Source organism: Aquarana catesbeiana, linkage group LG04, assembly GCF_042186555.1.
Source record: "Aquarana catesbeiana isolate 2022-GZ linkage group LG04, ASM4218655v1, whole genome shotgun sequence".
NCBI lineage: Eukaryota > Metazoa > Chordata > Amphibia > Anura > Ranidae > Aquarana > Aquarana catesbeiana.
In genome coordinates, this window is record NC_133327.1 from 418,726,234 (window position 1) to 418,749,371 (window position 23,138).

Consider the following 23,138-nt stretch of genomic DNA (forward strand, 5'->3'; position numbering starts at 1 on the left):
GCACTAAAACTTAACTAAAAATAAGTGTTTTGCTGCTTTCCTATTTTCATGTTTCATGGAGTATTAGGCCTGATGTGTATCTTTGTCGAATGGCTGTGCACAAAAAATCTTGGATTGCATAGTGACAAATATCCTTTTACGTACTAATGGTTTTCTCCTTATTTTCTCATTGCTGTCCTTTCTGCCATTTTAGTTAGGAAAAGTGTAAAGCATAGTTTATTCTACAAACTCTTAGACCAGATTTCAGTAAATGCAGTTTCAAGTACTTTAACCGCTTTCCGACCGGCTCACGCTGATATACGTCGGCAGAATGGCACTCCTGTGCAAACTGACGTACTTGTACGTCAGTCCGCAAAAGCAGGATAGCGGGCGCGCACGCCCGCTGCACGCCGTGGTAGTGTGCCCGCGAGTCCCACGGACTCGATGTCCACCTGCGGCCCGTGATCACGGCGAGGAGAGACAGAAAGGAGAACTGCCTATGTAACCACTTGCCGACCAGCCGCCGTCATTATACTGCAGCAGGTCGGCACGTTCCCGCGAGCCATTGTAGCTATACGTTGGCTCCTTTAAGCGATGGGGTGCCGATGCTTGTGCCCGACGGTCGCGATGATGGCCAGCCCCGAGCGATCGTGGGCACGAGAGGTAGAACAGGGACATGTGTGTGTAACAGTTAGAACACACAGTCAGGGAACACAGTTAACCCCTTGATCGCCCCCTAGTGTTAACCCCTTCCCGCCCAGTGACATTTATACAGTAATCAGTGCTTTTTTATAGCACTGATCGCTGTATAATTGTCAGTCGTTCCAAAAATGTGTCAAAAGTGTCCGATGTATCTGCCATAATGTCGCAGTCATGATAAAAATCGCAGATCGCCGCCATTACTAGTTAAAAAAAAAATGTCATAAATCTATACTGTATTTTGTAGACGCTATAACTTTTGCGCAAACCAATCAATATACGCTTATTGCGATTTTTATTACCAAAAGAAGAATATATATCAGCCTAAACTGAGAAAAAAAATAGCTTTTTTTAAAAAAAATTGGGGATATTTATTATAGCAAAAAGTACAAAATATTGTGTTTTTTTTCAAAATCTCGCTCTTTTTTTGTTTATAGTGCAAAAAATAAAAACCACAGAGAGGATCAAATACAACCAAAAGAAAGCTCTATTTGTGGGAAAAAAAGGATGTCAATTTTGTTTGGGTACAGCGCGACCGCGCAATTGTCAGTTAAAGAGGCACAGTGCCGTATTGCAAAAAATGCTCTGGTCATTGAGCAGCCAAATCTTCCGGGGCTGAAGTGAGTAAACAAGGCATTTCCCTGTTACATGACAGAGATCTTCTGTTCCCTGTTATCGGGAACATCGATCTCTGTCATGTCAGTGGTAGCCCATCCCCCCTACAGTTAGAACACGCTGAGGGAACACACTTAAATACTTGATCGCCCCCTAGTGTTTAACCCTTTCCCTGCCAGTGACATTTGTACAGTAATCAGTGGCTATTTTTAGCTCTGATCGCTGTATAAATGTCAATGGGCCCAAAATAGCGTCAAACGTGTCTAAACTGTCTGCCACATCGCAGTCCCAATAAAAATCGCAGATCACCGCCATTACTAATAAAAAAAAATTATAATAAAAAGGCCATAAATCTATCCCCTATTTTGTATAGCTTTTGCGCAAACCAATCAATATACACGTATTGTGATTTTTTTTTATACCAAAAATAAGTAGAATACATATCGGCCTAAACTGAGGAAGAAATTAGTTTTTTTTATATATTTTTTGGGGATATTTACTATAGCAAAAAGTAAAAAAATGTTTTTTTTTTTTCAAAATTATCGGTCTTTTTTTCTTTATAGTGCAAAAAATAAAAAGTGCAGAGGTGATAAAATACCACCAAAATAAAGCTCTATTTGTGTGAAAAAAGGGACGCAAATTTTGTCTGGGTACAGTGTCGCACGACCACACAATTGTCAGTTAAAGCGAAGCAGTGCCAAATTGTAAAAAGTGCTCTGGTCAGGAAGGGGGTAAAGTCTTCTGGGGCTGAAGTAGTTAAAAGGCATAGCTACACTTAGATGTGGTATATATATTGTATTTGACTTTACTGGGTAGATTCCAAACACTTTCTATTCCTGTGACAGTTAAAGCGGTAGTAAACCGCTGAAGAAAAAAAAACCTGCAAGACAATGGCATGAAGATTTAATGACTGTCATCTCCCCCGTACCTTTACCTGACATGCAACCCCATATCATCAGTGATTGTGGAAATGTACATCTTTTCTTTTGATGGTGTTCAAGCAAGTGTCTGGGGACACTGTGTTCATTATAGCCTTCCTCCTGTTCTCCATAGTGTTTGCGCAAGGTTCTGCTGGTTCTCCTGACATCACAAAGACCACATGGGCATCGGAGACCATAAACAACATATTCAGAGGAACAATTTTGAAACTGGTTCAGGGTAAACTCCTTTTGGCCATGCGACATAAATTGGCAAGTAAGACAAAAAAAATTCCTTGCATCGGTACATGCCCTTCAGAGTCAGAAAAGTGGTGGATCTGTTTTTGGGTGGTGTGAGAGGATTTCATTTTACTGGGGCTTGCTTTTTACGTATGTTCCAAGCCTTACGGTAGGATACTTTTGGCCAAAAGTGAGGGAGGATTGTAAGAAAGGGTCTTTAAGAAGGATGGAATACTTTGTGAAATACTTTTTCCATCCTTCTGTATTGGGCATGAAATTGTGTGGTGAATCGAATGGGCGTTGTGGTATAAGAAGTAATAGAATTTCTCTTACGATTAGGATCAATTTTGAAATACAGCTGGAATGCTTTCATTCATAACAGTGGTGATTACTATTGTGATGCTGGGACAGGCCCACAGCTATCACGTGGTACAGGGTGCTGTGATAGCTGTGGGCCAATCACAGCATCACAATACTAAGCACAGCTGTTATGAATGAAACCCATTGTGATCATGCCATCATATAGCATTCTTGTGATACCCGGCCACTCAAAACGGTCAGGTACCAGGAGCCGCAGTCGTGGGAGTGGCGCGCCAGTGCGCACGTGTCGGCTGACATGCAGATACGTCACCTGGCTTTGGGATGTCACAGTAAAACTACTGTGGGCGCAGTAGAAATTGGTCAAAAATGACCTATATTTTGTAGACTGCAGCTCGGTAATTTTATGTTAAATTCAATGCAATAAGGCAATCTTAAGGTGTATTGGGCAGTTGATGTACATAATACAGTTTTTTTTGTTTTTTTTAAACAAAAGTAAAGTTACATACAAAATTCACTTTACCTTTATCTCAGTCTCCTGTATTCCACTGGAGCCACATTTGTACAGATAAGGTACTGTAAGTAAGGAGACAGAAAGAGTGTACTTTCTGAACCCTGTGCTATGTAGCATCTTCTCACTCTGCTTTCAGTATCACAGGTTCCTGCACTCCAGGGTGACCAGATTACTGATATGCAGAAGCAGAGTGAATTGGTACATTGTGGCTATGCCCTAATGAAAACCTTAGACATATTGGGCCTGCCATTGTTCACCAACTTCTGCCTAGTTGCTTGTTTGACCCTGCGCTGTTTAGCACAGAACATCTGGAAGGGCGGCATTGTGCAGAGATAAAGTTTCATGTCTGTGTGGTCACTCTTTTCAGACTACCCTCGCAATTCAGTGTCAGAGATTTCTGAAGCCTAGTATTCTGACTCCGACTGTTGTGAAGCGACTATCCCTTGTGAGACCTCCTCTATGCCTGGCCTGTATAAGATATAATCACTGACAATCCTCATCAGATAGTTTGAAGTCACCAAATACTGATTCCATCCACAAGATGATTTTATTCTGAACATCAAGTTACAGCAGATGACAAGATACAAACAGATGAATATGTTGTAGTATTTATGCGGTCAAAAGATAATATTGTCTGTAGCTTACAATGCAGAAAACATGTGCCCTGCTACATGTGGCTTGTAGCTGCATCCATGACACAGGAAGTACAAACTCAGGAAGAAGGGTGGAGCATTACATATAAGGGAAGTGTGTCATAACATCAGGTGAAAAAGAACATAAGAAAACAATTGAATTACCACAAAAGGTCACTAGATGGCAGCATGTGAACTTAATATAAAATATCCATAGAAAATGGTTAGGAAAACAATCTATATAAATTCTATGCCCGGCCTATGCTGAGAATTACTGCCAAGAAGTTAGCTTTTTCAAACTTAGAGTTTGGGTTTTAAATATAATAATAACACATGTGATTAAAAAATACTGTAAATATGAAATGCCAATATTTATTGTTGATTATAATGACCCCTTTCTAAATTAAAATAATTAAAGTGGTTGTAAACCCTTACAGACCACTTTGACCTACAGGTAAGCCTAGGGGTAAGGCTTACCTGTAGGTCCAAGAAATATCTTCATCATCATCATCAAAATAGAGATATTTGCAAAAAGACAGGCACCGCTGTCTACAGCGCAGAGCGCAGGCGCACTGAGCATGCCGCTGCTAACGGCGATATGCAATATGCCGTTAGTGGGGGGAGTGACGTCATTGCGGCTCTGGCCAATCACAGCGCCGGAGCCATGGTACCCGGAAAGAAGATGAACGCTCCGTAGCAGAGGGGACATCGGTGACATCGAAGGCTCCTGTGTCAGGTAAGTGACACATAATGGGCTACTAGGCGATGCCTAGTAGCCCATTATGCTTTACCTTTGCAGGGAAACAAAGAGGAAGTAAACCCATCAGGGTTTACGTCCTCTTTAACAGCAATTAGGAGCAATGTAACCAAAATTTAATCACCTTATGCTGAAAATAACACATTCAGGTCTAGAATTTCTGCTTGCCTAGGAACCTCATGCACAATGAAAATTATTAACATGACTGTTATGCCCTGTACACACGATCGGACATTCCGACAACAAAATCCAAGTTTTTTTTCCCGATGGATGTTGGCTCAAACTTGTCGGAAATTCCGATCGCCAAGAACGCGGTGACGTACAACACGTACGACAAGCCGAGAAAAATGAAGTTCAATAGCCAGTGCGGCTCTTCTGCTTGATTCCGAGCATGCGTGGAACTTTGTGAGTCAGAGTTGTGTACACACGATCGGAATTTCCGACAACGGATTTTGTTGTCGGAAAATTTGAGATCCAGATCTCAAATTTTGTGACGGAAATTCCCATGGAAAGTGTCCGGTGGAGCCTACACACGGTCGGAATTTCCAACAACAAGCTCCCATCGAACATTTTCTGCCGTAAATTCCGACCGTGTGTATGGGGCGTTAGGGGCATTTTTTTTTGTTCCTCTAACCACCCTTGTGTCTTAGCCTATGGGTCTTATTGAACACATAGGTGTTTACTTAAGTTTAAAGGCAGAAAAAAAAACCTCACAGTCATCACGCCAAATGCGTCTAAACGTGCACTAAGGCTAGGCATATCTACATTTACATAACGCTTGAGCATTAATTGATTTCAGTAGCCATAATAAAGTATTATTCTTCCCAAAGAAATTAATAATCTGACATTCACAAGCATCAAACGTTTTTTCCGCCAAAAAGCTGCTACCAGCAGGAAAGATGTCTAGGAGAGATGGCATTATGTGCATTAGGCCTAAAAACTTCTACTCTTGACCCTCTCTGCTGCCTTTGATACGGTTAACCACCCCCTCTTCCTCAAAAAACTTCATGCCTTTGGTCTCTGTGACTGTACTCTTTGCTGGTTCTCCTCCTACTTATCCAACCGCACCTTTAGCATTACTTACAATTCTACTACCTCCTCTCCTCTTCCCTTCTCTGTTGGGGTCCCCCAAGGTTCTGTTCTTGGACCTCTCCTATTTTCAATCTACACCTCCTCCCTGGGTCAGCTGATACCCTCCCATGGCTTCCAATACCACCTCTATGCTGACGATACCCAAATCTATTTCTCTACCCCTCAGCTTACTCCTTCCGTCTCCTCACATATCACTAATTTACTAACAGATATATCAGTCTGGATGTCACACCACTTCCTCAAAATCAATCTATTCAAAACCGAACTTATCATTTTTCCTCCCCCATGTGCCCCTTCCCCTGATCTCTCTGTCAAAATTGATTAAACTATAAGCCCATCCCTGCTTACCAAGGTCATAGGTGTAGTTTTCGACTCTGAACTCTCCTTTAAGCCCCACGTCCAATCACTGTCCAAATCTTGTCACCTCAACCTCCGCAACATCTCCAGAATACGCCCCTTTCTAACCAATGACACAACAAAGCTCTTAATTCACTCGCTGGTCATCTCTCGCCTCGACTACTGCAACTACCTTCTCATTGGTTTACCTCTACATAGGTTATCCCCCCTTCAGTCCATCATGAGTGCTGCTGCCAGACTCATCCACCTTACCAATCGTTCTGTGTCTGCTACGCCTCTCTGCCAATCCCTCTACTGGCTTCCGCTCACCCAACAAATTAGATTCAAAATACTAACAACTTCTTACAAAGCCATCCACAACTTAGCCCTCAGCTATATCACTAGCCTAGTCTCTAAATACCAACCTATTTGTTCTCTTCGTTCCTCTCAAGACCTCCTGCTCTCTAGCTCCCTCATCACCTCCTCCCATGCTCGCCTCCAGGACTTATCCAGAGCCTCTCCAATCCTATGAAATGCCTTACCCCAATCTGTCTGATTATCTCCTACTCTATTAGCTTTTAGGCGATCCCTGAAAACACTTCTCTTCAGAGAAGCCTACCCTACTCACACCTAACAACTGTATTTTCGTTTTCTCTATCACCTTATCCCCCACATTTATCACTTTTTTTTCCACTTGACTCTCCCTTCTAGATTGTAAGCTCTAATGAGCAGGGCCCTCTAATTCCTATTAATTTGTATTGTAACTGTACTGTCTGCTCTCATGTTGTAAAGCGCTGCGCAAACTGTTGGCGCTATATAAATCCTGAATAATAATAATAATAATAAAAGTGGCCATCGAATGAGTGCTCAGTAGTTGTGCACGACCTATTATGTATTCATATCCATGTTGTTTCAATATAATTAACCAATCCTCAGTGCAGTTGGCCTACTTTTGACTTTAGCGAATCCTACCCTTGGTTGGTCATTGAGAAAAAGATGTTCTGAGATCCTGGGCTGGGCAAGTTAAGGAGAACAGTTCTAGAGGAGAAGCTATATTTACAGGCGTATGGGGCCTGAAAAAAAAAATGTCCATTGAAGAAAGTATGTCAGGGTCTGAAGCAGATGATGTGGAGTTGAAAAAGTGGGTGGAACTCCGCTTTAAGGCCGGGTTCAGTTCCTTGAAAAAGCATTCATACCCCTTGGAATTTTACACATTTTCTCATGTTACAATCAAAAACGTAAATGTATTTTATTGGGATTTTATGCGATAGACCAACACAAAGAGGCACATAATTGTGAAGTGGAAAGAAAAAGGATAAATGGTTTTCAAAGTTTTTTACAAATAAATATCTGAAAAGTGTGGCGTGCATTTGTATTCAACCCCTTTACTCTGATACCCCTAACTAAAACCTAGTGGAACCAATAGCCTTCAGAAGTCACCTAATAAGCAAATGGAGTCCACCTGTGTACAATTTAATCTCAATATAAATACAGTTGTTCTGTGAAGCCCTCAGAGGTTTGTCAGAGAACCTTGGTGAACAAACAGCATCATAAAGGCCAAGAAAAACACCAGACAGGTCAGGGATAAAGTTGTGGAGAAGTTTAAAGCTGGGTTACGTTTAAAAAAATATCCCAAGCTTTGAACTTCTCACAGAGCACCGTTCAATCCATCATCTGAAAATGGAAAGAGTATGGCACAACTGCAGTCCTACCAAGACATGGCCGTCTACCTAAACTGACAAGCCGGGCAAGGAGAGCATTAATCAGAGAAGCAGCCAAAAGGCCCATGGTAGCTCTGGAAAAGCTGCAGAGATCCACAGCTCAAGTGGGAGAATCTGTCCACAGGACAACTATTAGTTGTGCACTCCAAAAATCTGGCCTTTATGGAAGAGTGGCAAGAAGAAAGCCATTGTTAAAAGAAAGCCATAAGAAGTCCCATTTGCAGTTTGCGAGAAGCCATGTGGGGGACAGAGCAAACATGCGGAAGAAGGTGCTCTGGTCAGATGAGACCAAAATTAAACTTTTTGGCCTAAAAGGAAAACGCTATGTGTGGTGGAAAACTAACACTGCACATCACCCTGAACACACCATCTCCACTGCGAAACATGGTGGTGGCAGCATCATGTTGTGGGGCTGCTTTTCTTCAGCAGAAACAGGGAAGCTGGTCAGAATTGATGATATATGGAGCCAAATACAGGGCAATCTTAGAAGAACACCTGGTAGAGTTTTCAAAAGACTTGAGACTGGGGCGGAGGTTCACCTTTCAGCAGGACAACGACCCTAAACATACAGCCAGAGCTACAATGGAATGGTTTAGATCAAAGCATACTCATGTGTTAGAATGGCCCAGTCAAAGTGCAGATCTAAATCCAATCGAGAATCTGTGGCAAGACTTGAAAATTGCTGTTCACAGACACTCTCCCTGCAATCTGACAGAGCTTGAGCTATTTTGCAAAGAAGAATGGGCAAAAATGTCACTCTATAGATGTGCAAAGCTGGTAGAGACATCCCCAAAAAGACTTGCAGCTGTAATTGCAGCAAAAGGTGGTTCTACAAAGTATTGACTCAGGGGGGCTGAATGCAAATGCACGCCACACTTTTCACATATTTGTTTGTTAAAAATATTGAAAACCATTTATCATTTTCCTTCCACCTCACAATTATGTGCCACTTTGTATTGGTCTATCACATAAAATCCCAATAAAGTATATTTACGTTTTTGGTTGTAACATGACAAAATGTGGAAAATTTCAAGGGGTATGAATATTTTTTTCAAGGCACTGTATGTGGCTCTGTGTTTGTTCAGGAACAGCAGTCCATTGATTTGGCAGCCTCAGGGAAACAGCATAATACAGCTTGGTTCCCAGTAGAGAGCTAAGGTATCTAGTTATCAAATAGAATGTATCAGGATCTTTTGGAAAAGGTTGTGATTACATTGAGCTAAACTGCTTGCTAAGGTAGAGGTAGAGCAATGACAACAAGCAGCAGAGGTGAACGGGGACAGTGAAGGAGTGCAGGGACACAATAGCTTAGTGAGGCCAGTATAAGGGACCAGAGCCAGGAGCTAAGTGGGGATTGTAAAGGAGAGCAGAGGCACAGAAGCTGAGGGTTTGGGCTTTGTGAGAACAGATAGGCTGCTTGTCTTTCATTTTGCTCATACATGACTTTCCCTGTACACCTCCCATGACAGTATTGTATATATCAGGTTTCTTCTATAGAGTATAACATTGAATACATTTTGGTTTATAAAAGAATTACAGAGAGCCATGTAAGTTTTAATATTGAGTATATTTGTTAAATTTGTTTAGATATCTAATATAATTTGTAACTTGATCAATACAACAAGAGTTAAAACTTTATTAAAATGAGTATGCACAGCAGAGCTGCAGTGTGAAAGTTTGTTTTGCAACCTACTGCACTGAAAAAAACTTCTGCATGCAGACTGTAAAAAAATGGTTATCTGGAAAATTTGGTATACTGTAGTTTAAAAAAAAAGGTGTCTGCTGAAATATAAGCACTTCAGCACAACATCAAACCCCTGAGGTTTCTTGACTGGGTGGGGGTTGGCTGAGTGACCCCCTCTGGAGGGTCAACAAAAAGCCACTGACATTGTCGACTGAAGCTCTGATTTACCACAGCTACCATGCCAGAATGGTAAAGTACAGCTAACTAAGCTTAAACCTGCTCCCATCCACCTTCTAACACCTATACTAACTATCCTGTAGAAGGATGATGCTTATACTTACCTAATCTAAGGGTGCTGCAGTCCGGTCACGTGATCTGCTCCCAGCACCAGCTTGAGTAGAGGAGGGACAATGGATACCCCATAGTAAGGCCAACCCTTCTGTTGGGGATTGGTCAGGGCCCTCAGAACACTCCAGCTAGCTCCTCCTAGACCCCTCCCAACTGCTTCTGGAATCTTCTTCCAGTTTCCAGATAGCAGGGGGAGTCATCAGAGAAGCTGCTGATGAGTCATCCAGCCTACCTGAATCACTCACCCGACCCCGAAAACACACAGGCTTGGCTGCCAGTCAAGCCTGAAAATTTACCTACACTAGGGGGTGCTACAATCAGTAAGACTTTTTAAAGGTTTCATTCATGAAACCTTGTTTACTACTGTGAGGTCACAGCGGAAGTGAGTGTTCCAGATATTTCTTAAAGGTCAGAATTGCTGCAGTAGATGCTGTGAATGGTACACGTTTCTTTGAAAAAGTTTGGTGGCAGCTACTTTTTGTGCGTGTAAAGTGTTAACTGCAAAGTTTCCTAACCCCAGTGGCAATCACACTCAGTCTGCTGGCACTTAGATTACTGTTTCTGAGAGCTGGAAAATCTCTGTGCAGGGTGAGGCTAAGAGTGCAATGGTCTTTATTGAAAAATCCACATAATACTAACAATCTGTAAATATAAGTATTGAATAAGTATAAGTAAGTATAAGTATAAATATACCAAATCTCCACCACATACATCTAAAAATAGACAATTGTCTTAAGAATGCTCTGAAGAAACTTGGGTCATGAGTGAAACGCATCAACATGACGCCATCACGCCTTCTGATGTGAGGGCATGGACTATCCACCTATCAGACGACACCCCTGGTATCGCTTTGCTTCTCTTGGGAAGACTCTGTAAGTATCGCTAGATTCCGGGATACATCCCATCCCGGGGTACTTTCCTATACTCTAGGGGGGATCCTTTCACTTCAATTCCATGCCTAATCTATATGGATTGTATTATCAGGAAAATGTATATCTCTCATGCAAAGCGGGCACCACTACTTTTAAAGGTCACCTGACTGGAGTCCGAAGTACGGACTCTGTATACTCACTAATACCCAGCTTTGATCACTGAGCGGACTATCCTGTGGCCTTTATGCTTCCTTTCAATTATGATTGAATTAGTACCCAATATAGAGAACTAGATATGTATGATATCTCAGAGGCCTGTATGTCTGCTGGTGGCCACCTGTGTCCTTAAGACAATTGTCTATTTTTAGATGTATGTGGTGGAGGTTTGGTATAGTTATACATTTATAGACTGTTAGTATTATGTGGATTTTTCAATAAAGAATTTTTATCTTTAAACACCAGTAGTTCCTTTTTGAAGAATTCTTTGGGAATTCTCCTTCCCTCCATTTTTTGTATGCCTAATTTAATTCAGAGGAACACACCCCTATGGTTGATCACTTCTGTATCCCTGGGGTGACAGTACGCTATGACTACAATGGGGATAGCCTATATTCATAAATCCCCATTCTAGTCTTGCTTATGTGGATGTAGCCGGAGTGTCATCTTTTATATGGTTGTTTTGTTGAGAGTGCAATGGTCACAATCACTGTCACGCAAGTAGAGTATGTTGGAAAGTGTCTTTGCAAGTGATAGCATATTAATCAACAGCATCCCAAATATCTGTGATTCCCTGTATGTTCCCCAGCCCCTGTATTCCCCTGTATGTTCCTCAGCTCCTGTGTGTTCCTCTGCCACTGTATTCGTCTGTATGTTCTTCGGCCCTGTGATCCCCTGTATATTCCTCTGCCCCTGCATTCCTCTGTATGTTACTCAGCCCCTGTGATTCCCAGTATGTTCCTCTGCCCCTGTATTCCTCTGTATATTCTTCAGCCCTGAGAACCCCCGTATGTTCCTCTGCCCCTGTGATCCCCTGTATGTTCCTCAGCTCCTGTGTGTTCCTCGGCCACTGTGATCCCCTGTATGTTCCTCAGCACCTGTATTCCTTTATATGTTCCTTGGCCCCTGTAATCCCCTGTATGTTTCTCTGCCCTGTGTTCTCCTGTATGTTCCTCGGCCCCTGTATTCCCCTGTATGTTCCTCAGCTCCTGTGTGTTCCTCTGCCACTGCATTCCTCTGTATGTTCCTTAGCCCTTGTGATTCCCAGTATGTTCCTCTGCCCCTGTTTTCCTCTGTATGTTCCTCAGCCCTGAAATCCCCCATATATTCCTCTGCCCCTGTGATCCCCTGTATGTTCCTCGGCCCCTGTATTCCTCTATTTGTTTCTTGGCCCCTGTGATCCCCTGTATGTTCCTCTGCCCCTGTGTTCTCCTGTAAGTTCCTCGGCCCCTGTGATCCCCTTTATGTTCCTCAGCCCATGTATTTCTCTATATGTTCTTTGGCCCCTGTGATCTCCTGTATGCTCCTCTGCCCCTGTAATCTCCTGTATGTTCCTCTGATCCTGTATTCCTCTGTATGTTCCTCAGTCCCAGTGGTCCCCAGTATGTTCCTCTGCCCATGTATTCCTCTGCATTTTCCTCGGCTTCCGTGATCCCCTGTATGTTCCTCAGCCACTGTATTCCCTTGTATATTCTTTGGCAATTGTGATCCTCTTTATGTTCCTCGGCTTCTGTACCCCCCTGTATTTTCCTTGGCTCTTGTGATCCCCTGTATGTTCCTCGGCTCCTGTGACCCCCTGTATGTTCCTCGGCTCCTGTGACGCCCTGCATTTTCCTTGGCTCCTGTGATCCCCTGTATGTTCCTCGGCTCCTGTGACTGACCCCTGTATTTTCCTTGGCTCCTGTGACCCCCTGTATTTTCCTCTGCTCCTGTGACCCCCTGTATTTTCCTTGGCTCCTGTGATCCCCTGTATGTTCCTTGGCTCCTGTGACCGACCCCTTGTATATTCTTTGGCAATTGTGATCCTCTTTATGTTCCTCGGCTCCTGTACTCCCCTGTATTTTCCTTGGCTCTTGTGATCCCCTGTATGTTCCTCGGCTCCTGTGACCACCTGTATGTTCCTCGGCTCCTCTGACCCCCTGCATTTTCCTCGGCTCCTGTGATCCCCTGTATGTTCCTCGGCTCCTGTGACCCCCTTTATGTTCCTCGGCTCCTGTGACCCTCTGTATGTTCCTCGGCTTCTGTGACCCCCTGCAGTTTCCTTGGCTCCTGTGATCCCCTGTATGTTCCTCGGCTCCTGTGACCGACCCCTGTATTTTCCTTGGCTCCTGTGACCCCCTGTATTTTCCTCTGCTCTTGTGACCCCCTGTATTTTCCTGGGTTCCTGTGACCCCCCCTGTATTTTCCTTGGCTCCTGTGACCCTCTGTATTTTCCTTGGCTCCTGTAACCCTCTGTATTTTCCTTGGCTCCTGTGACCCCCTGTATTTTCCTCGGCTCCTGTGACCCCCTGTATTTTCCTCAGCTTCTGTGATCCCCTGTATGTTCCTCGGCTCCTGTGACCCCCTGTATGTTCCTCGGCTCCTGTGACCCCTTGTATTTTCCTTGGCTCCTGTGATCCCCTGTATTTTCCTCGGCTCCTGTGATCCCCTGTATGTTCCTCAGCTCCTGTGACCTCCTGTATGTTCCCCAGCTCCTGTGACCCCCTGTATGTTCCTCAGCTCCTGTGACCCCCTGTATGTTCCTCAGCTCCTGTGACCCCCTGTGTGTTCCTCGGCTCCTGTGACCCCCTGTATTTTCCTTGGCTCCTGTGATCCCTTGTATGTTCCTCGGCTCCTGTGACAGACCCCCTGTATTTTCCTCGGCTCCTGTGACCCCCTGTATTTTCCTTGGCTCCTGTATGTTCCTCAGCTCCTGTGACCCCCTGTATGTTCCTCGGCTCCTGTGAACTCCTGTATGTTCCTCGGCTCCTGTGACCCCCTGTATTTTCCTTGGCTCCTCTGACCCCCTGTATGTTCCTTGGCTCCTGTGACCCCCTGTATGTTCCTCGGCTCCTGTGACCCCCTGTATGTTCCTCGGCTCCTGTGAACTCCTGTATGTTCCTCGGCTCCTGTGACCCCCTGTATTTTCCTTGGCTCCTCTGACCCCCTGTATGTTCCTTGGCTCCTGTGACCCCCTGTATGTTCCTCGGCTCCTGTGACCCCCCTGTATTTTCCTCGGCTCCTGTGACCCCCTGTATTTTCCTCAGCTCCTGTAATCCAATGTGTCAGTGATTGGTGTATACAGTATTTAGCAGGCAGACAGGAAGAAGAGCTGATCTCTGAGTTACACAACATGTACTTGGTTTGTGCCTGCAGCTCTGATTCACTTCTCCCTGAGTCTCTGCTGACAGTGGTATGTGAATCACTATTTGTTCCCTTCTTGTAGAGAGACACAGGCTCAGTTCCACAGACAAACTAAGCTGTGGACTTTTAGTGGAGTGAGAAGGTAGAGCAGAGGGGAGGGAGCTGGGTAAATAAGTGGATCAGCCCTAATGCCCTGAGTGAGAGGAAGGAAGAGCTGGCACCTGGCCAGGCAGCACAGAGGAATGAGCCAGCTGGGCAGCCCCGCTCCTGTGACACAATCCTCGGAGTGTGTGATCAGTGCAGGGCACATGTCAGCCCGATCCCCAACACCACCACTCACTACAGCGATGTGTCTGCAATGTGAGCAGTCAGTGAAGCCGATGTGAGAACTGCGATTGGTCGGATTGCCCTGTGCTGGAAGATCGGAGAGTTTCCTGTGTCAGCTGTCAGTGTATGGACTTCCCCCAGTGCTAGGGACAACAGGATGCCAGTGCTGGATAGATGTCTCCTCGAGGTGGGCAGGAGCTGGAGGACAGGTGAGGTCCTTCTACCCACCTACATGGGGACTCTGCCAACCTACCACTCGGGGAGTCTGAGCTGCGAGCTGCCGGAGATCATAGAGATGGTGAAGCTCCTCTGGAAGTCCAAGAACGAGCTACAAACTGTCATTCAAAAGGAGCTGCAGAGCAATGAGGAGGTCCTGGCATCTCTACCAGGTAATGACCATGTCTTATGTCTTGATGGAACATTCATTCATACTCCTATGGTGGCCATACACACTTCCAGAAATCATCCATTTCATTTCCGATCAATCTCATCCAATAAGAATAATAGACTTATTTGATCAATATGACACATATAGGGAAGTGGATTTCGATTTTGTAAATGATCGAAATAATGGATCTCATCTCTGTTCTCATAATTTGATTCATCCAAATATGATCAGATTTATGACCAAAGTATGGATGTAATAACTTTTCAACCCTGGTCAATCAACTCAGTTTGATTAAATCCAATCGTAATCAAGTCTAAATCGATCAGATAGGAAGTTATGGCTATTTGTTTGCCAATTCGATCATTATGATCAAATGTCGAATCCATCAGATAATAAAATCGAAGCATGTATGGCCACCATGAGGCTCAGCTTCGGTCCAAGCAATTTGAAGCACATTTTGTAGAAGCATTTCAATGCTTGATATGAACATTCCTATTGTATCCTAAGGTGCCTGTTCATACCTGAGCATCATGATGTTTGAAGATTGTCACTAGAAGCTTAAAAAAAGTACATGAGCTTCTATGGGACAGAGTTTTGTGCTTTTGGTCCCCTGTAGAATTAAATTAGAGCACCTGGAAAACATGTGTAACATGTACTTTTCAGCCACTTCAAAATCGCATGACAAGTTTTCATTCATTCCTATTTTTGGCTATGGAACCGTCAAATTGTTGCGACTCAAGCAACTTTAAAAAAGGTCCCTGCACTACTTTTCTGTGATTTCATTGACTTTTGTTAAATGAAGTCGCAAGCCACAATGAAATTGCAGATGAAAATTACACTGAGCTGCGCAGAAGTAGCGCGATTTCAAAGCCGCACTGGTGTGAACCAGGGCTCGAGTGCCGGTTCACACTTGTGCGATGCGGGAACCCTGTGAATCCACCCGCACCCCCGGCTCACACTGCCATATGTGAACTGCCGGGGGTGTCAATACATTGTTAATGACACCCCCATTTCAGCTCGCATATCGCACTGTGAACTGTCAGTTCAGACATGAATCAGATCGCATGGGTGTGAACACCCATGCGATCCGATTCTGGTGCGGACCAAAAAAAGGATCCTGTGCGAGTTTGGTCTGAAATCGCATTGCATGGACATCGCATGTGATTTGCAGTGCGGTGCGAACCACATGCGGTTTCGCAGAGCGCAGAAGTGTGAACCGGCACAATGTTTTTTTTTTCTAGTCATTGGAAAGTTAGCTGTTACAAAGAGAGTCAAGCCTGAAAAACTCCTTGAAAACATATAGTATGTAGAGACACATAAAAAACGGAGCACAAATGTGAACATAGCTTTAGGAAATGCATTTTTAGATTCATTTGAATTCAGCTTAATTTTACATTTTTATTAATATTTACATTTTTCTGGGGCATTGTGGTAATTGGATAACCAAATACATCTTGGGGATCATTTAAAATATATCTAAAGCAAAAGGTATGTTTTGGATAGAGTAGAGCAGCCTTTCTCAATTTTTTTTTTACCCCAGAGGAACTAATTTTCAGATCTTAAGGAACCCCTGCTAAAATCAATTTATCAGGGGGGTCGGTGGGTTGTATGCCCCTTACATTGGAGGCCAGTGGGTTGAATGCCCCTTACATTGGAGGCCAGTGGGTTGTATGCCCCTTACATTGGAGGCCAGTGGGTTGTATGCCCCTTACATTGGAGGCCAGTGGGTTGTATGCCCCTTACATTGGAGGTCAGTGGGTTGAATGCCACTTACATTGGAGGTCAGTGGGTTGAATGCCCCTTACATTGGACGCCTTCTTTATGCATTGGGGCTACACTGAAAGTAGTCATCTGGAGTGATTGAGCTGCAAGTAATTCTGATGGCTCTGCCAAGTGGCTTTAGCCTCCAAACTATATGAGCATGGGGCACCATCACATGGTAGGCCAGTCACTTACAGCTTAAGGAACCCCAAGGAAACTCTAGAGGAACCCTACTTGAAAACAGCAGAAAAAGAGCATTGGGAAAACCCCTACCAGCTTCTTTTTTGCCATCTGTCTCCCATTCGAGAGATTTTCCTTGACTTTCTGTGCAGTAGCACTGTAGACCCATATCTCTCCCATATCTCTCCAAAATAAGGTAATTCCCCTCTTCCCTGCGGAGACAGTTGTCACCATAACAAGTGTCCCATAGGAAGATTTCTTCTCTATGCCTGACCTATTGACATTTTAAAATTGTGAGGGAGGTGAATTTGCCTAGAAGGAACAGAGACAGCAATACAAATCTCAAAGCAAAATTATAACAGGAGTGTCAAGCGAAAAGGTTAAAGTGTCCAAAATGCTTTAATAGATCTAAAGTAGAGCTGCATGATTCTGGCCAAAATGAGAATGACGATTTTTTTGCTTAGCGTAAAAAGATCATGATTCTCGCGTCGTAAAATCTTTCACATTATACAAAAAAATTTGGGCTAACTTTACTAGTTAGTTTTTTTAAATCATTAAAGTGTAATTTTTTCCCAAAAAATTGCATTTGAACGACTGCTTTGCAAATACAGTGTGACATAATATATTGCAACAACCACCATTTTTTTCTCCAGGGTCTCCACTAAAAAATATATATATATAATGTTTGGGGGTTCTAAGTAATTTTCTAGCAAAAAAAAAAAAAATGATTTTAACTTGAAACCAACAAATGTCAGAAAAAGGTTTAGTGTTTAAGTGGTTAAACTTCCCTCATTTACACACCAAAGTGTATTCCTTTGATCTAAAGGACAAATCGTTACAATGTTTATACTTAAGTTCCACTGCTAAAGAATGTTGTGATTCTTGGCAGACTGCCGTTTTTTATTCTCCTTTCTTTTAATGGCTGTCGGCTTTAGCAGAGCAGAGGGAATTCTCTGCATAGAAAGAATCGGGAAATACTTTGTGAAGATCGCAACCCAACGGGGAAAAAAATTGCGACAACGATTCTTAACGATTAATCGTGCAGCTCTAATCTATAGCAAAACTTATGTATAAGAAAGCCAGTATGGTGGCCTGAATTTATGGGAGAAGCCCGGAGGGTATTTAAGCAGCCCACTCGCCCATGCACTCTGTCAGTTCCAGTGCGCGATTCGTTACGTCAGCAGGCCGACTCTTCAGCTAACTTCTTGTTCGTGAGTCTGTTGTTCCCGAATACATTGTGTTGCGGTTGTTTATTCATGGCTTTTCGTTCAAATCTTGCTCGCTGTCGCAGGTAGGAGTTGTTACTTTGCATTCATATCATGTCCTAATCGTTGCCATTCGTTGTATCCCCCATGTCGTGTGTTCAGTTCCCACCGCGGAACTTGCGAATTGTTCCTACACGGTTCTTCCCCCCGTTACGTGCCAAATCAAGTTATTTTGTATACGTCATGCACAGTGCCACACCACACTCTTCAGATAAGTTGCATACCCACTACATGCCGATGCGGACCCAGTCGTACGGCCATTGTCGCAGATAGGATTCGTTACCATTTCAATTCGTAGCCACTCGCAGTGTCACCCATACCATGTGTTCGGATCCCGCAGTGGAACTTACGAATCCTGTTACTTGCCAAAACAAGTTATCTTGTGTGCGTCATGCACGGCGCCACACCATATTCTTCGGATACGTTGCATATCCACTCCAGACTGATATGAACCCAGTCGCACGGCCATTGTCGCAGGTAGGATTTGTTACCAAATCGTCGTGTCAAAACGTAGCCACTCGCAGTGTCACACATACTACGTGTTTGGATCCCGCAGTGGAACTTACGAATCATTCGTAAGCACTTCTCTCATTCTATTTTTCCACACCAAACTTTGTTGTTTTGCCTCGTGCAAAGCATCACGCTACACCTTCTCGATACTCCGGCCACAGTGTGGCGCGAATTGCTCGCATGGCTCACTGTCGCAGGTAAGATTCGTTACCACATTCTTTATGTCGTATCAATTTGTTACCATTCGTTGTCTCCAATGTCGTTCGTTAGTTCCCCCTACGGAAAAACACAATATCGTCTCAGCTACCCCTCACTCATCAAAAAAAAAAAACCCTTTGCCACCACACAGTCTCGGCCCTTTGCCACCACACAGTCTCGGCCCAGCAACCTGACACCTGTTAAAACCCTTGCAACCATGCAAATCGTCTCAGCAGCCTGTCAGCCTTGTTGAGACCCTTGCAAAACACAATATCATCTCAGCTACACCTCACTCATCAAAAAAAGCAAACAAAAAAAAAAACCTCTTTGCCGCCACGCAATCTCGGCCCAGAAACCTGACACCTGTTGAGACCCTTGTAACCATGCAAATCGTCTTAGCAGCCTGACACCCTTGTTGAGACCCTTGCAAATGCAATACCATCTCAGCAGTCTCACACTCATCGAGACACTTGCAACCACTCAATACTGTTTCGAGCAACCTCCCACTCATCAAGACCTTTGTGACCACGCAGTCTCGCCCCAGCAACCGACATTCATTGAGACCCTTGCAGCCAGACAAATCATCTTAGCAGCCTGAGACTTTGGTTGAGACCCTTGTAAACGTAATATAGTCTCTGCAAACCCGACACCCATTGAGACCCTTTCAGTCATGCAATATTATCTCAGCAGCCTGACACTCATTTGAAACCCTTGAAAAACGCAATATGATCTCAGCAACCTCACACTCGTCCAGTCCTTTGCGACCACACAATCTCGTCTCAGCAACCTAACACCCGTTCAGACCCTTGCAGCCATACAAAATCGTCTCAGCAACCCCTCACTCGTCGAGACCCTTGCAACCACACAATATCATCATAAAAAAAAAAAAAACACACCTCATACTCTTCAAGACCCTTGCAATCACGCAATATCGTCTCAGAAGCCTGACAATCACTGAGACCCTTGCAACCACACAATATCGTCTCAAAACAAGCCCCCTGAAACCATGCAATATCGTTTCAAACAACCTCATACTCATTGAGGCCCTTGCAACCACGCAATACCGTCTCAGCAACCTGACTGAGACCCTTGCGACCATGCAATATCGTCTCAACAAACCAGACTGAGACCTTTGCAATTACACAATGCCGTCTCAAAACAAACCTCATACTCATCGAGACCCTTGCAACCACGCAATATCATTTCAGCAAACCAGACTGAGACCCTTGCAACCACGCAATGCCGTCTCAAAACAAACCTCATCATCATAGAGTACCTTGCAACCACGCAATATGGACATACTGGGAACTAGCATATTGTGGCACTCTGTTAGTATTGTCATGATTTCAATCTTGTATTATATGTTGTATAGTGGGCCTCATTTGTATGGCCTTATATGCTAAGAGTGTGAGCTTCCTTGCTGTGCTATGACTTCAGGTGATGCTCTAGGGATACCTTAATCTGACTTACTAAAAGCAAGTGCAATGGTCACAATGGTCACATCATGCTGGCTTTGAGTCCCCAGATCCCCATGGTCACATCATGCTGGCTTTGAGTACCCGGATCCCAATGGTCACGCCATGCTGGCTTTGAGTCCCCAGATCCCAATGTTCACGCGATGCTGACCTTGAGTCCCCACACCCCAATGGTCACATCATACTGACTTTGAGTCCCTAGATCCCAATGGTCACGCCATGCTGGCTTTGAGTCCCCAGATCCCAATGGTCACATCATACTGGCTTTGAGTCCCCACACCCCAATGGTCACATCATACTGGCTTTGAGTGCCCACACCCCAATGGTCACATCATACTGGCTTTGAGTCCCCAAACCCCATTGTCACATCATGCTGGCTTTGAGTCCTCAGATTCCAATGGTCACACCATTCATCCATTCATGTTTATCCTATAGAGAAGGGATGCAGAACACTACTACAGACACATGCAGTGCCTGCTTATCGGGGAGAAAACAGTAGCTATCCAAAGTCTTCCAACATGTGTGATCATTTCTCCTTCACCTCCAGGCATGCCTCAGCTAATGTCTGTGGGTAGCTTGAAGGTGTTAGATATTCATGTCAAGTAATGTCATTATATAGACACAAAAAGGCAGTTAACGTGTGCACTCTGAACTGATCATACCTTTTTATATAAGTGGAATGGGGTGGAGGGGGCATGGAGCTTAGGTAAGGGGGGACAATGGAGGGAAGGTTTCTAATCCGCTAAACTCATTGTTCCTTAAACTGGCCATACACTAATATACATTTTCACTCATTACATTTATGAATTTTATTTTTATTTTTATTACTTTGCACTTGTGTTCTATTTGTATACACCCTTTTATACCAGCTAACCTTACTTATTTATTTTCACCATTGTATTCTAATTCTATGACTTAATAATTTTAGGTCACAATACAATAATTCACGTGTGTTTATAACATATATGATCACCTTATCACTAGTCCAGCGCTACACTGTTTTATTTTTGATATATTTTTCATGTGCCCTTGTATTGGGGTTTTGGTGTTTTAGCTGCAGGATTTCCTTCACGGTTCTTTATTTCATTATTTTTATCATGTTGGTGTTTGTTTAGCACCTACCGCAATTTCCCCCCCCCCCCCTTTTTTATTATACACTAATGCCGCGTACAAACGATCGGACATTCCGACAACAAAACCGTGGCTTTTTTTCCAACAGATGTTGGCTCAAACTTGTCTTGCATACACTTGGTCACACAAATGTCGGAAATTCGATCGACAAGAACACGGTGACGTACAACACCTACAACGAGCCGAGAAAAATTAAGTTCAATAGCCAGTGAGGCTCTTCTGCTTGATTCCGAGCATGCGTGGACTTTTATGCATCGGAATTGTGTACACACGCTCGGAATTTCCGACAACAAAGTTTGTTGTCGGAAAATTTGAGAACCTGCTCTCAAACATTTGTTGTCGGAAATTCCGACAGCAAATGTCCGATGGAGCATACACACGGTCGGAATTTCCAACAACAAGCTCACGTCGAATATTTGTCGTCGGAAATTCAGATCGTGTGTACGCTGCATTATAGATTTTTTTTGATCAGCCTACAGATGGACAGCTCAGATGGAGAAATCTATTATATTCTGACATTCAGCTCTGCCAACTATTAGAATACACGAACAGTACCTGCATCTCATTGGATGCAGGCGCTGTTCGTTCAAGAATTTTCAACCCGGCTCCTTTGACAAAGTTGGATAAAAAACTACTTTTTTTCGATCTGCGTACATGGCCACCCACTGACAGAATTTCAGCCATTTCAGCGCGAATCAGTGGAATTCGATGTGTGTCTGGTAACTTTAGTTTGAAGGCCCCTATCGACATGAGATGGGCAAATCAGATTACTCAAAAATCTAATGCTCTGTACACACGATAGGATTTTCCGACAACAAATGTTGGATGTAAGCTTGTTGTCGGAAAGTCTGACCGTGTGTATGCTCCTAGAACATTTGTTGTCGGAATTTCCGCCAACAAATGTTTGAGAGCAGGTTCTCAAATTTTCCGACAATAAAACTTGTTGAAATTCTGAGCGTGTGTACATAAGTCTGACGCACAAAAGTCCACACATGCTCGGAATCAAGCAGAAGAGCCGCACTGGCTATTAAACTTAATTTTTCTCGGCTCATCGTACGTGTTGTACGTCACCGCGTTCTTGACATTTGGAATTTCCGACAACATTTGTGTGACCGTGTGTATGCAAGACAAGTTTGAGCCAACATCCTTTGGAAAAAAATCTATGGTTTTGTTGTCGGAAAATCCTATCGTTGTGTACAGGGCATAAATGTTTTATTATAGGTCCTCTGTGTCTGTGGTGCCTATTTATCAATGTTATCACCCAAAAGTCACACAACGTGCATAATTGGAAACTTTGATAAAAAGATCTCTATGTCTTTTTTTTCCCCTCCCAGGAACATTTTGTTTATGGCAGTAGAGAAAAGAAACTGTTACATTCAGGCTCCATGGTAAAGCTGCTATGTTTAGAAAAAAAAATGTAAAGTATAACTAAAGGCAAAACTTTTGTTTAAGCTTTGGATAGAGTGGAGAGGAGTTAGAATGCGTGTCAGTTTTTATTGTTGTCTGCTCCCTAGTTAGGGAAATTTCCCCTCTCTATTTGTCCTGTTTACCATTATCATTGAAAGTAAAAGTAAAAGAAAATCCCAAAGTTTGGGTTGTCCCCAGAAAAGTAACGAAAATTAAATCTTCCAATGGTGACACTGGTTCTGATGACCTGGGGGTCCCCAAAGAATTCTCTTAATTTTCAGGGATTTCCTCTCACTTCCTGTTTGGCTATAGGACAGGAAGTGAAGGGTTATCTCCCCAATGTGACATAGATGGCAGAAAAAAAATTACAGAGGTTAAAACCCTACCTTGCTCTATCCAAAATGAAAAAAAACTTTTTTTCTGTAGTTCTACT

General features: G+C 43.6%; 1 protein-coding gene across 2 annotated transcripts in view; it reads left to right on the plus strand.

Annotated features, from left to right (window-relative positions):
- The window catches only part of PDE7B (phosphodiesterase 7B), a 478,356-nt gene that overhangs the window by 303,684 nt on the left and 151,534 nt on the right, over positions 1-23,138 (plus strand). The window contains exon 1 of one of the 2 annotated variants that reach the window (XM_073627327.1): positions 14,060-14,779. The exons of the other annotated variant lie outside the window; for it this stretch is intronic. Within the exon in view, the coding sequence (XP_073483428.1) occupies positions 14,548-14,779 (232 nt within the window). The 5' untranslated portion in view covers positions 14,060-14,547. Of the gene's footprint in view, positions 1-14,059; positions 14,780-23,138 lie in introns of those variants that run through there. 2 annotated transcript variants of the gene reach the window in all.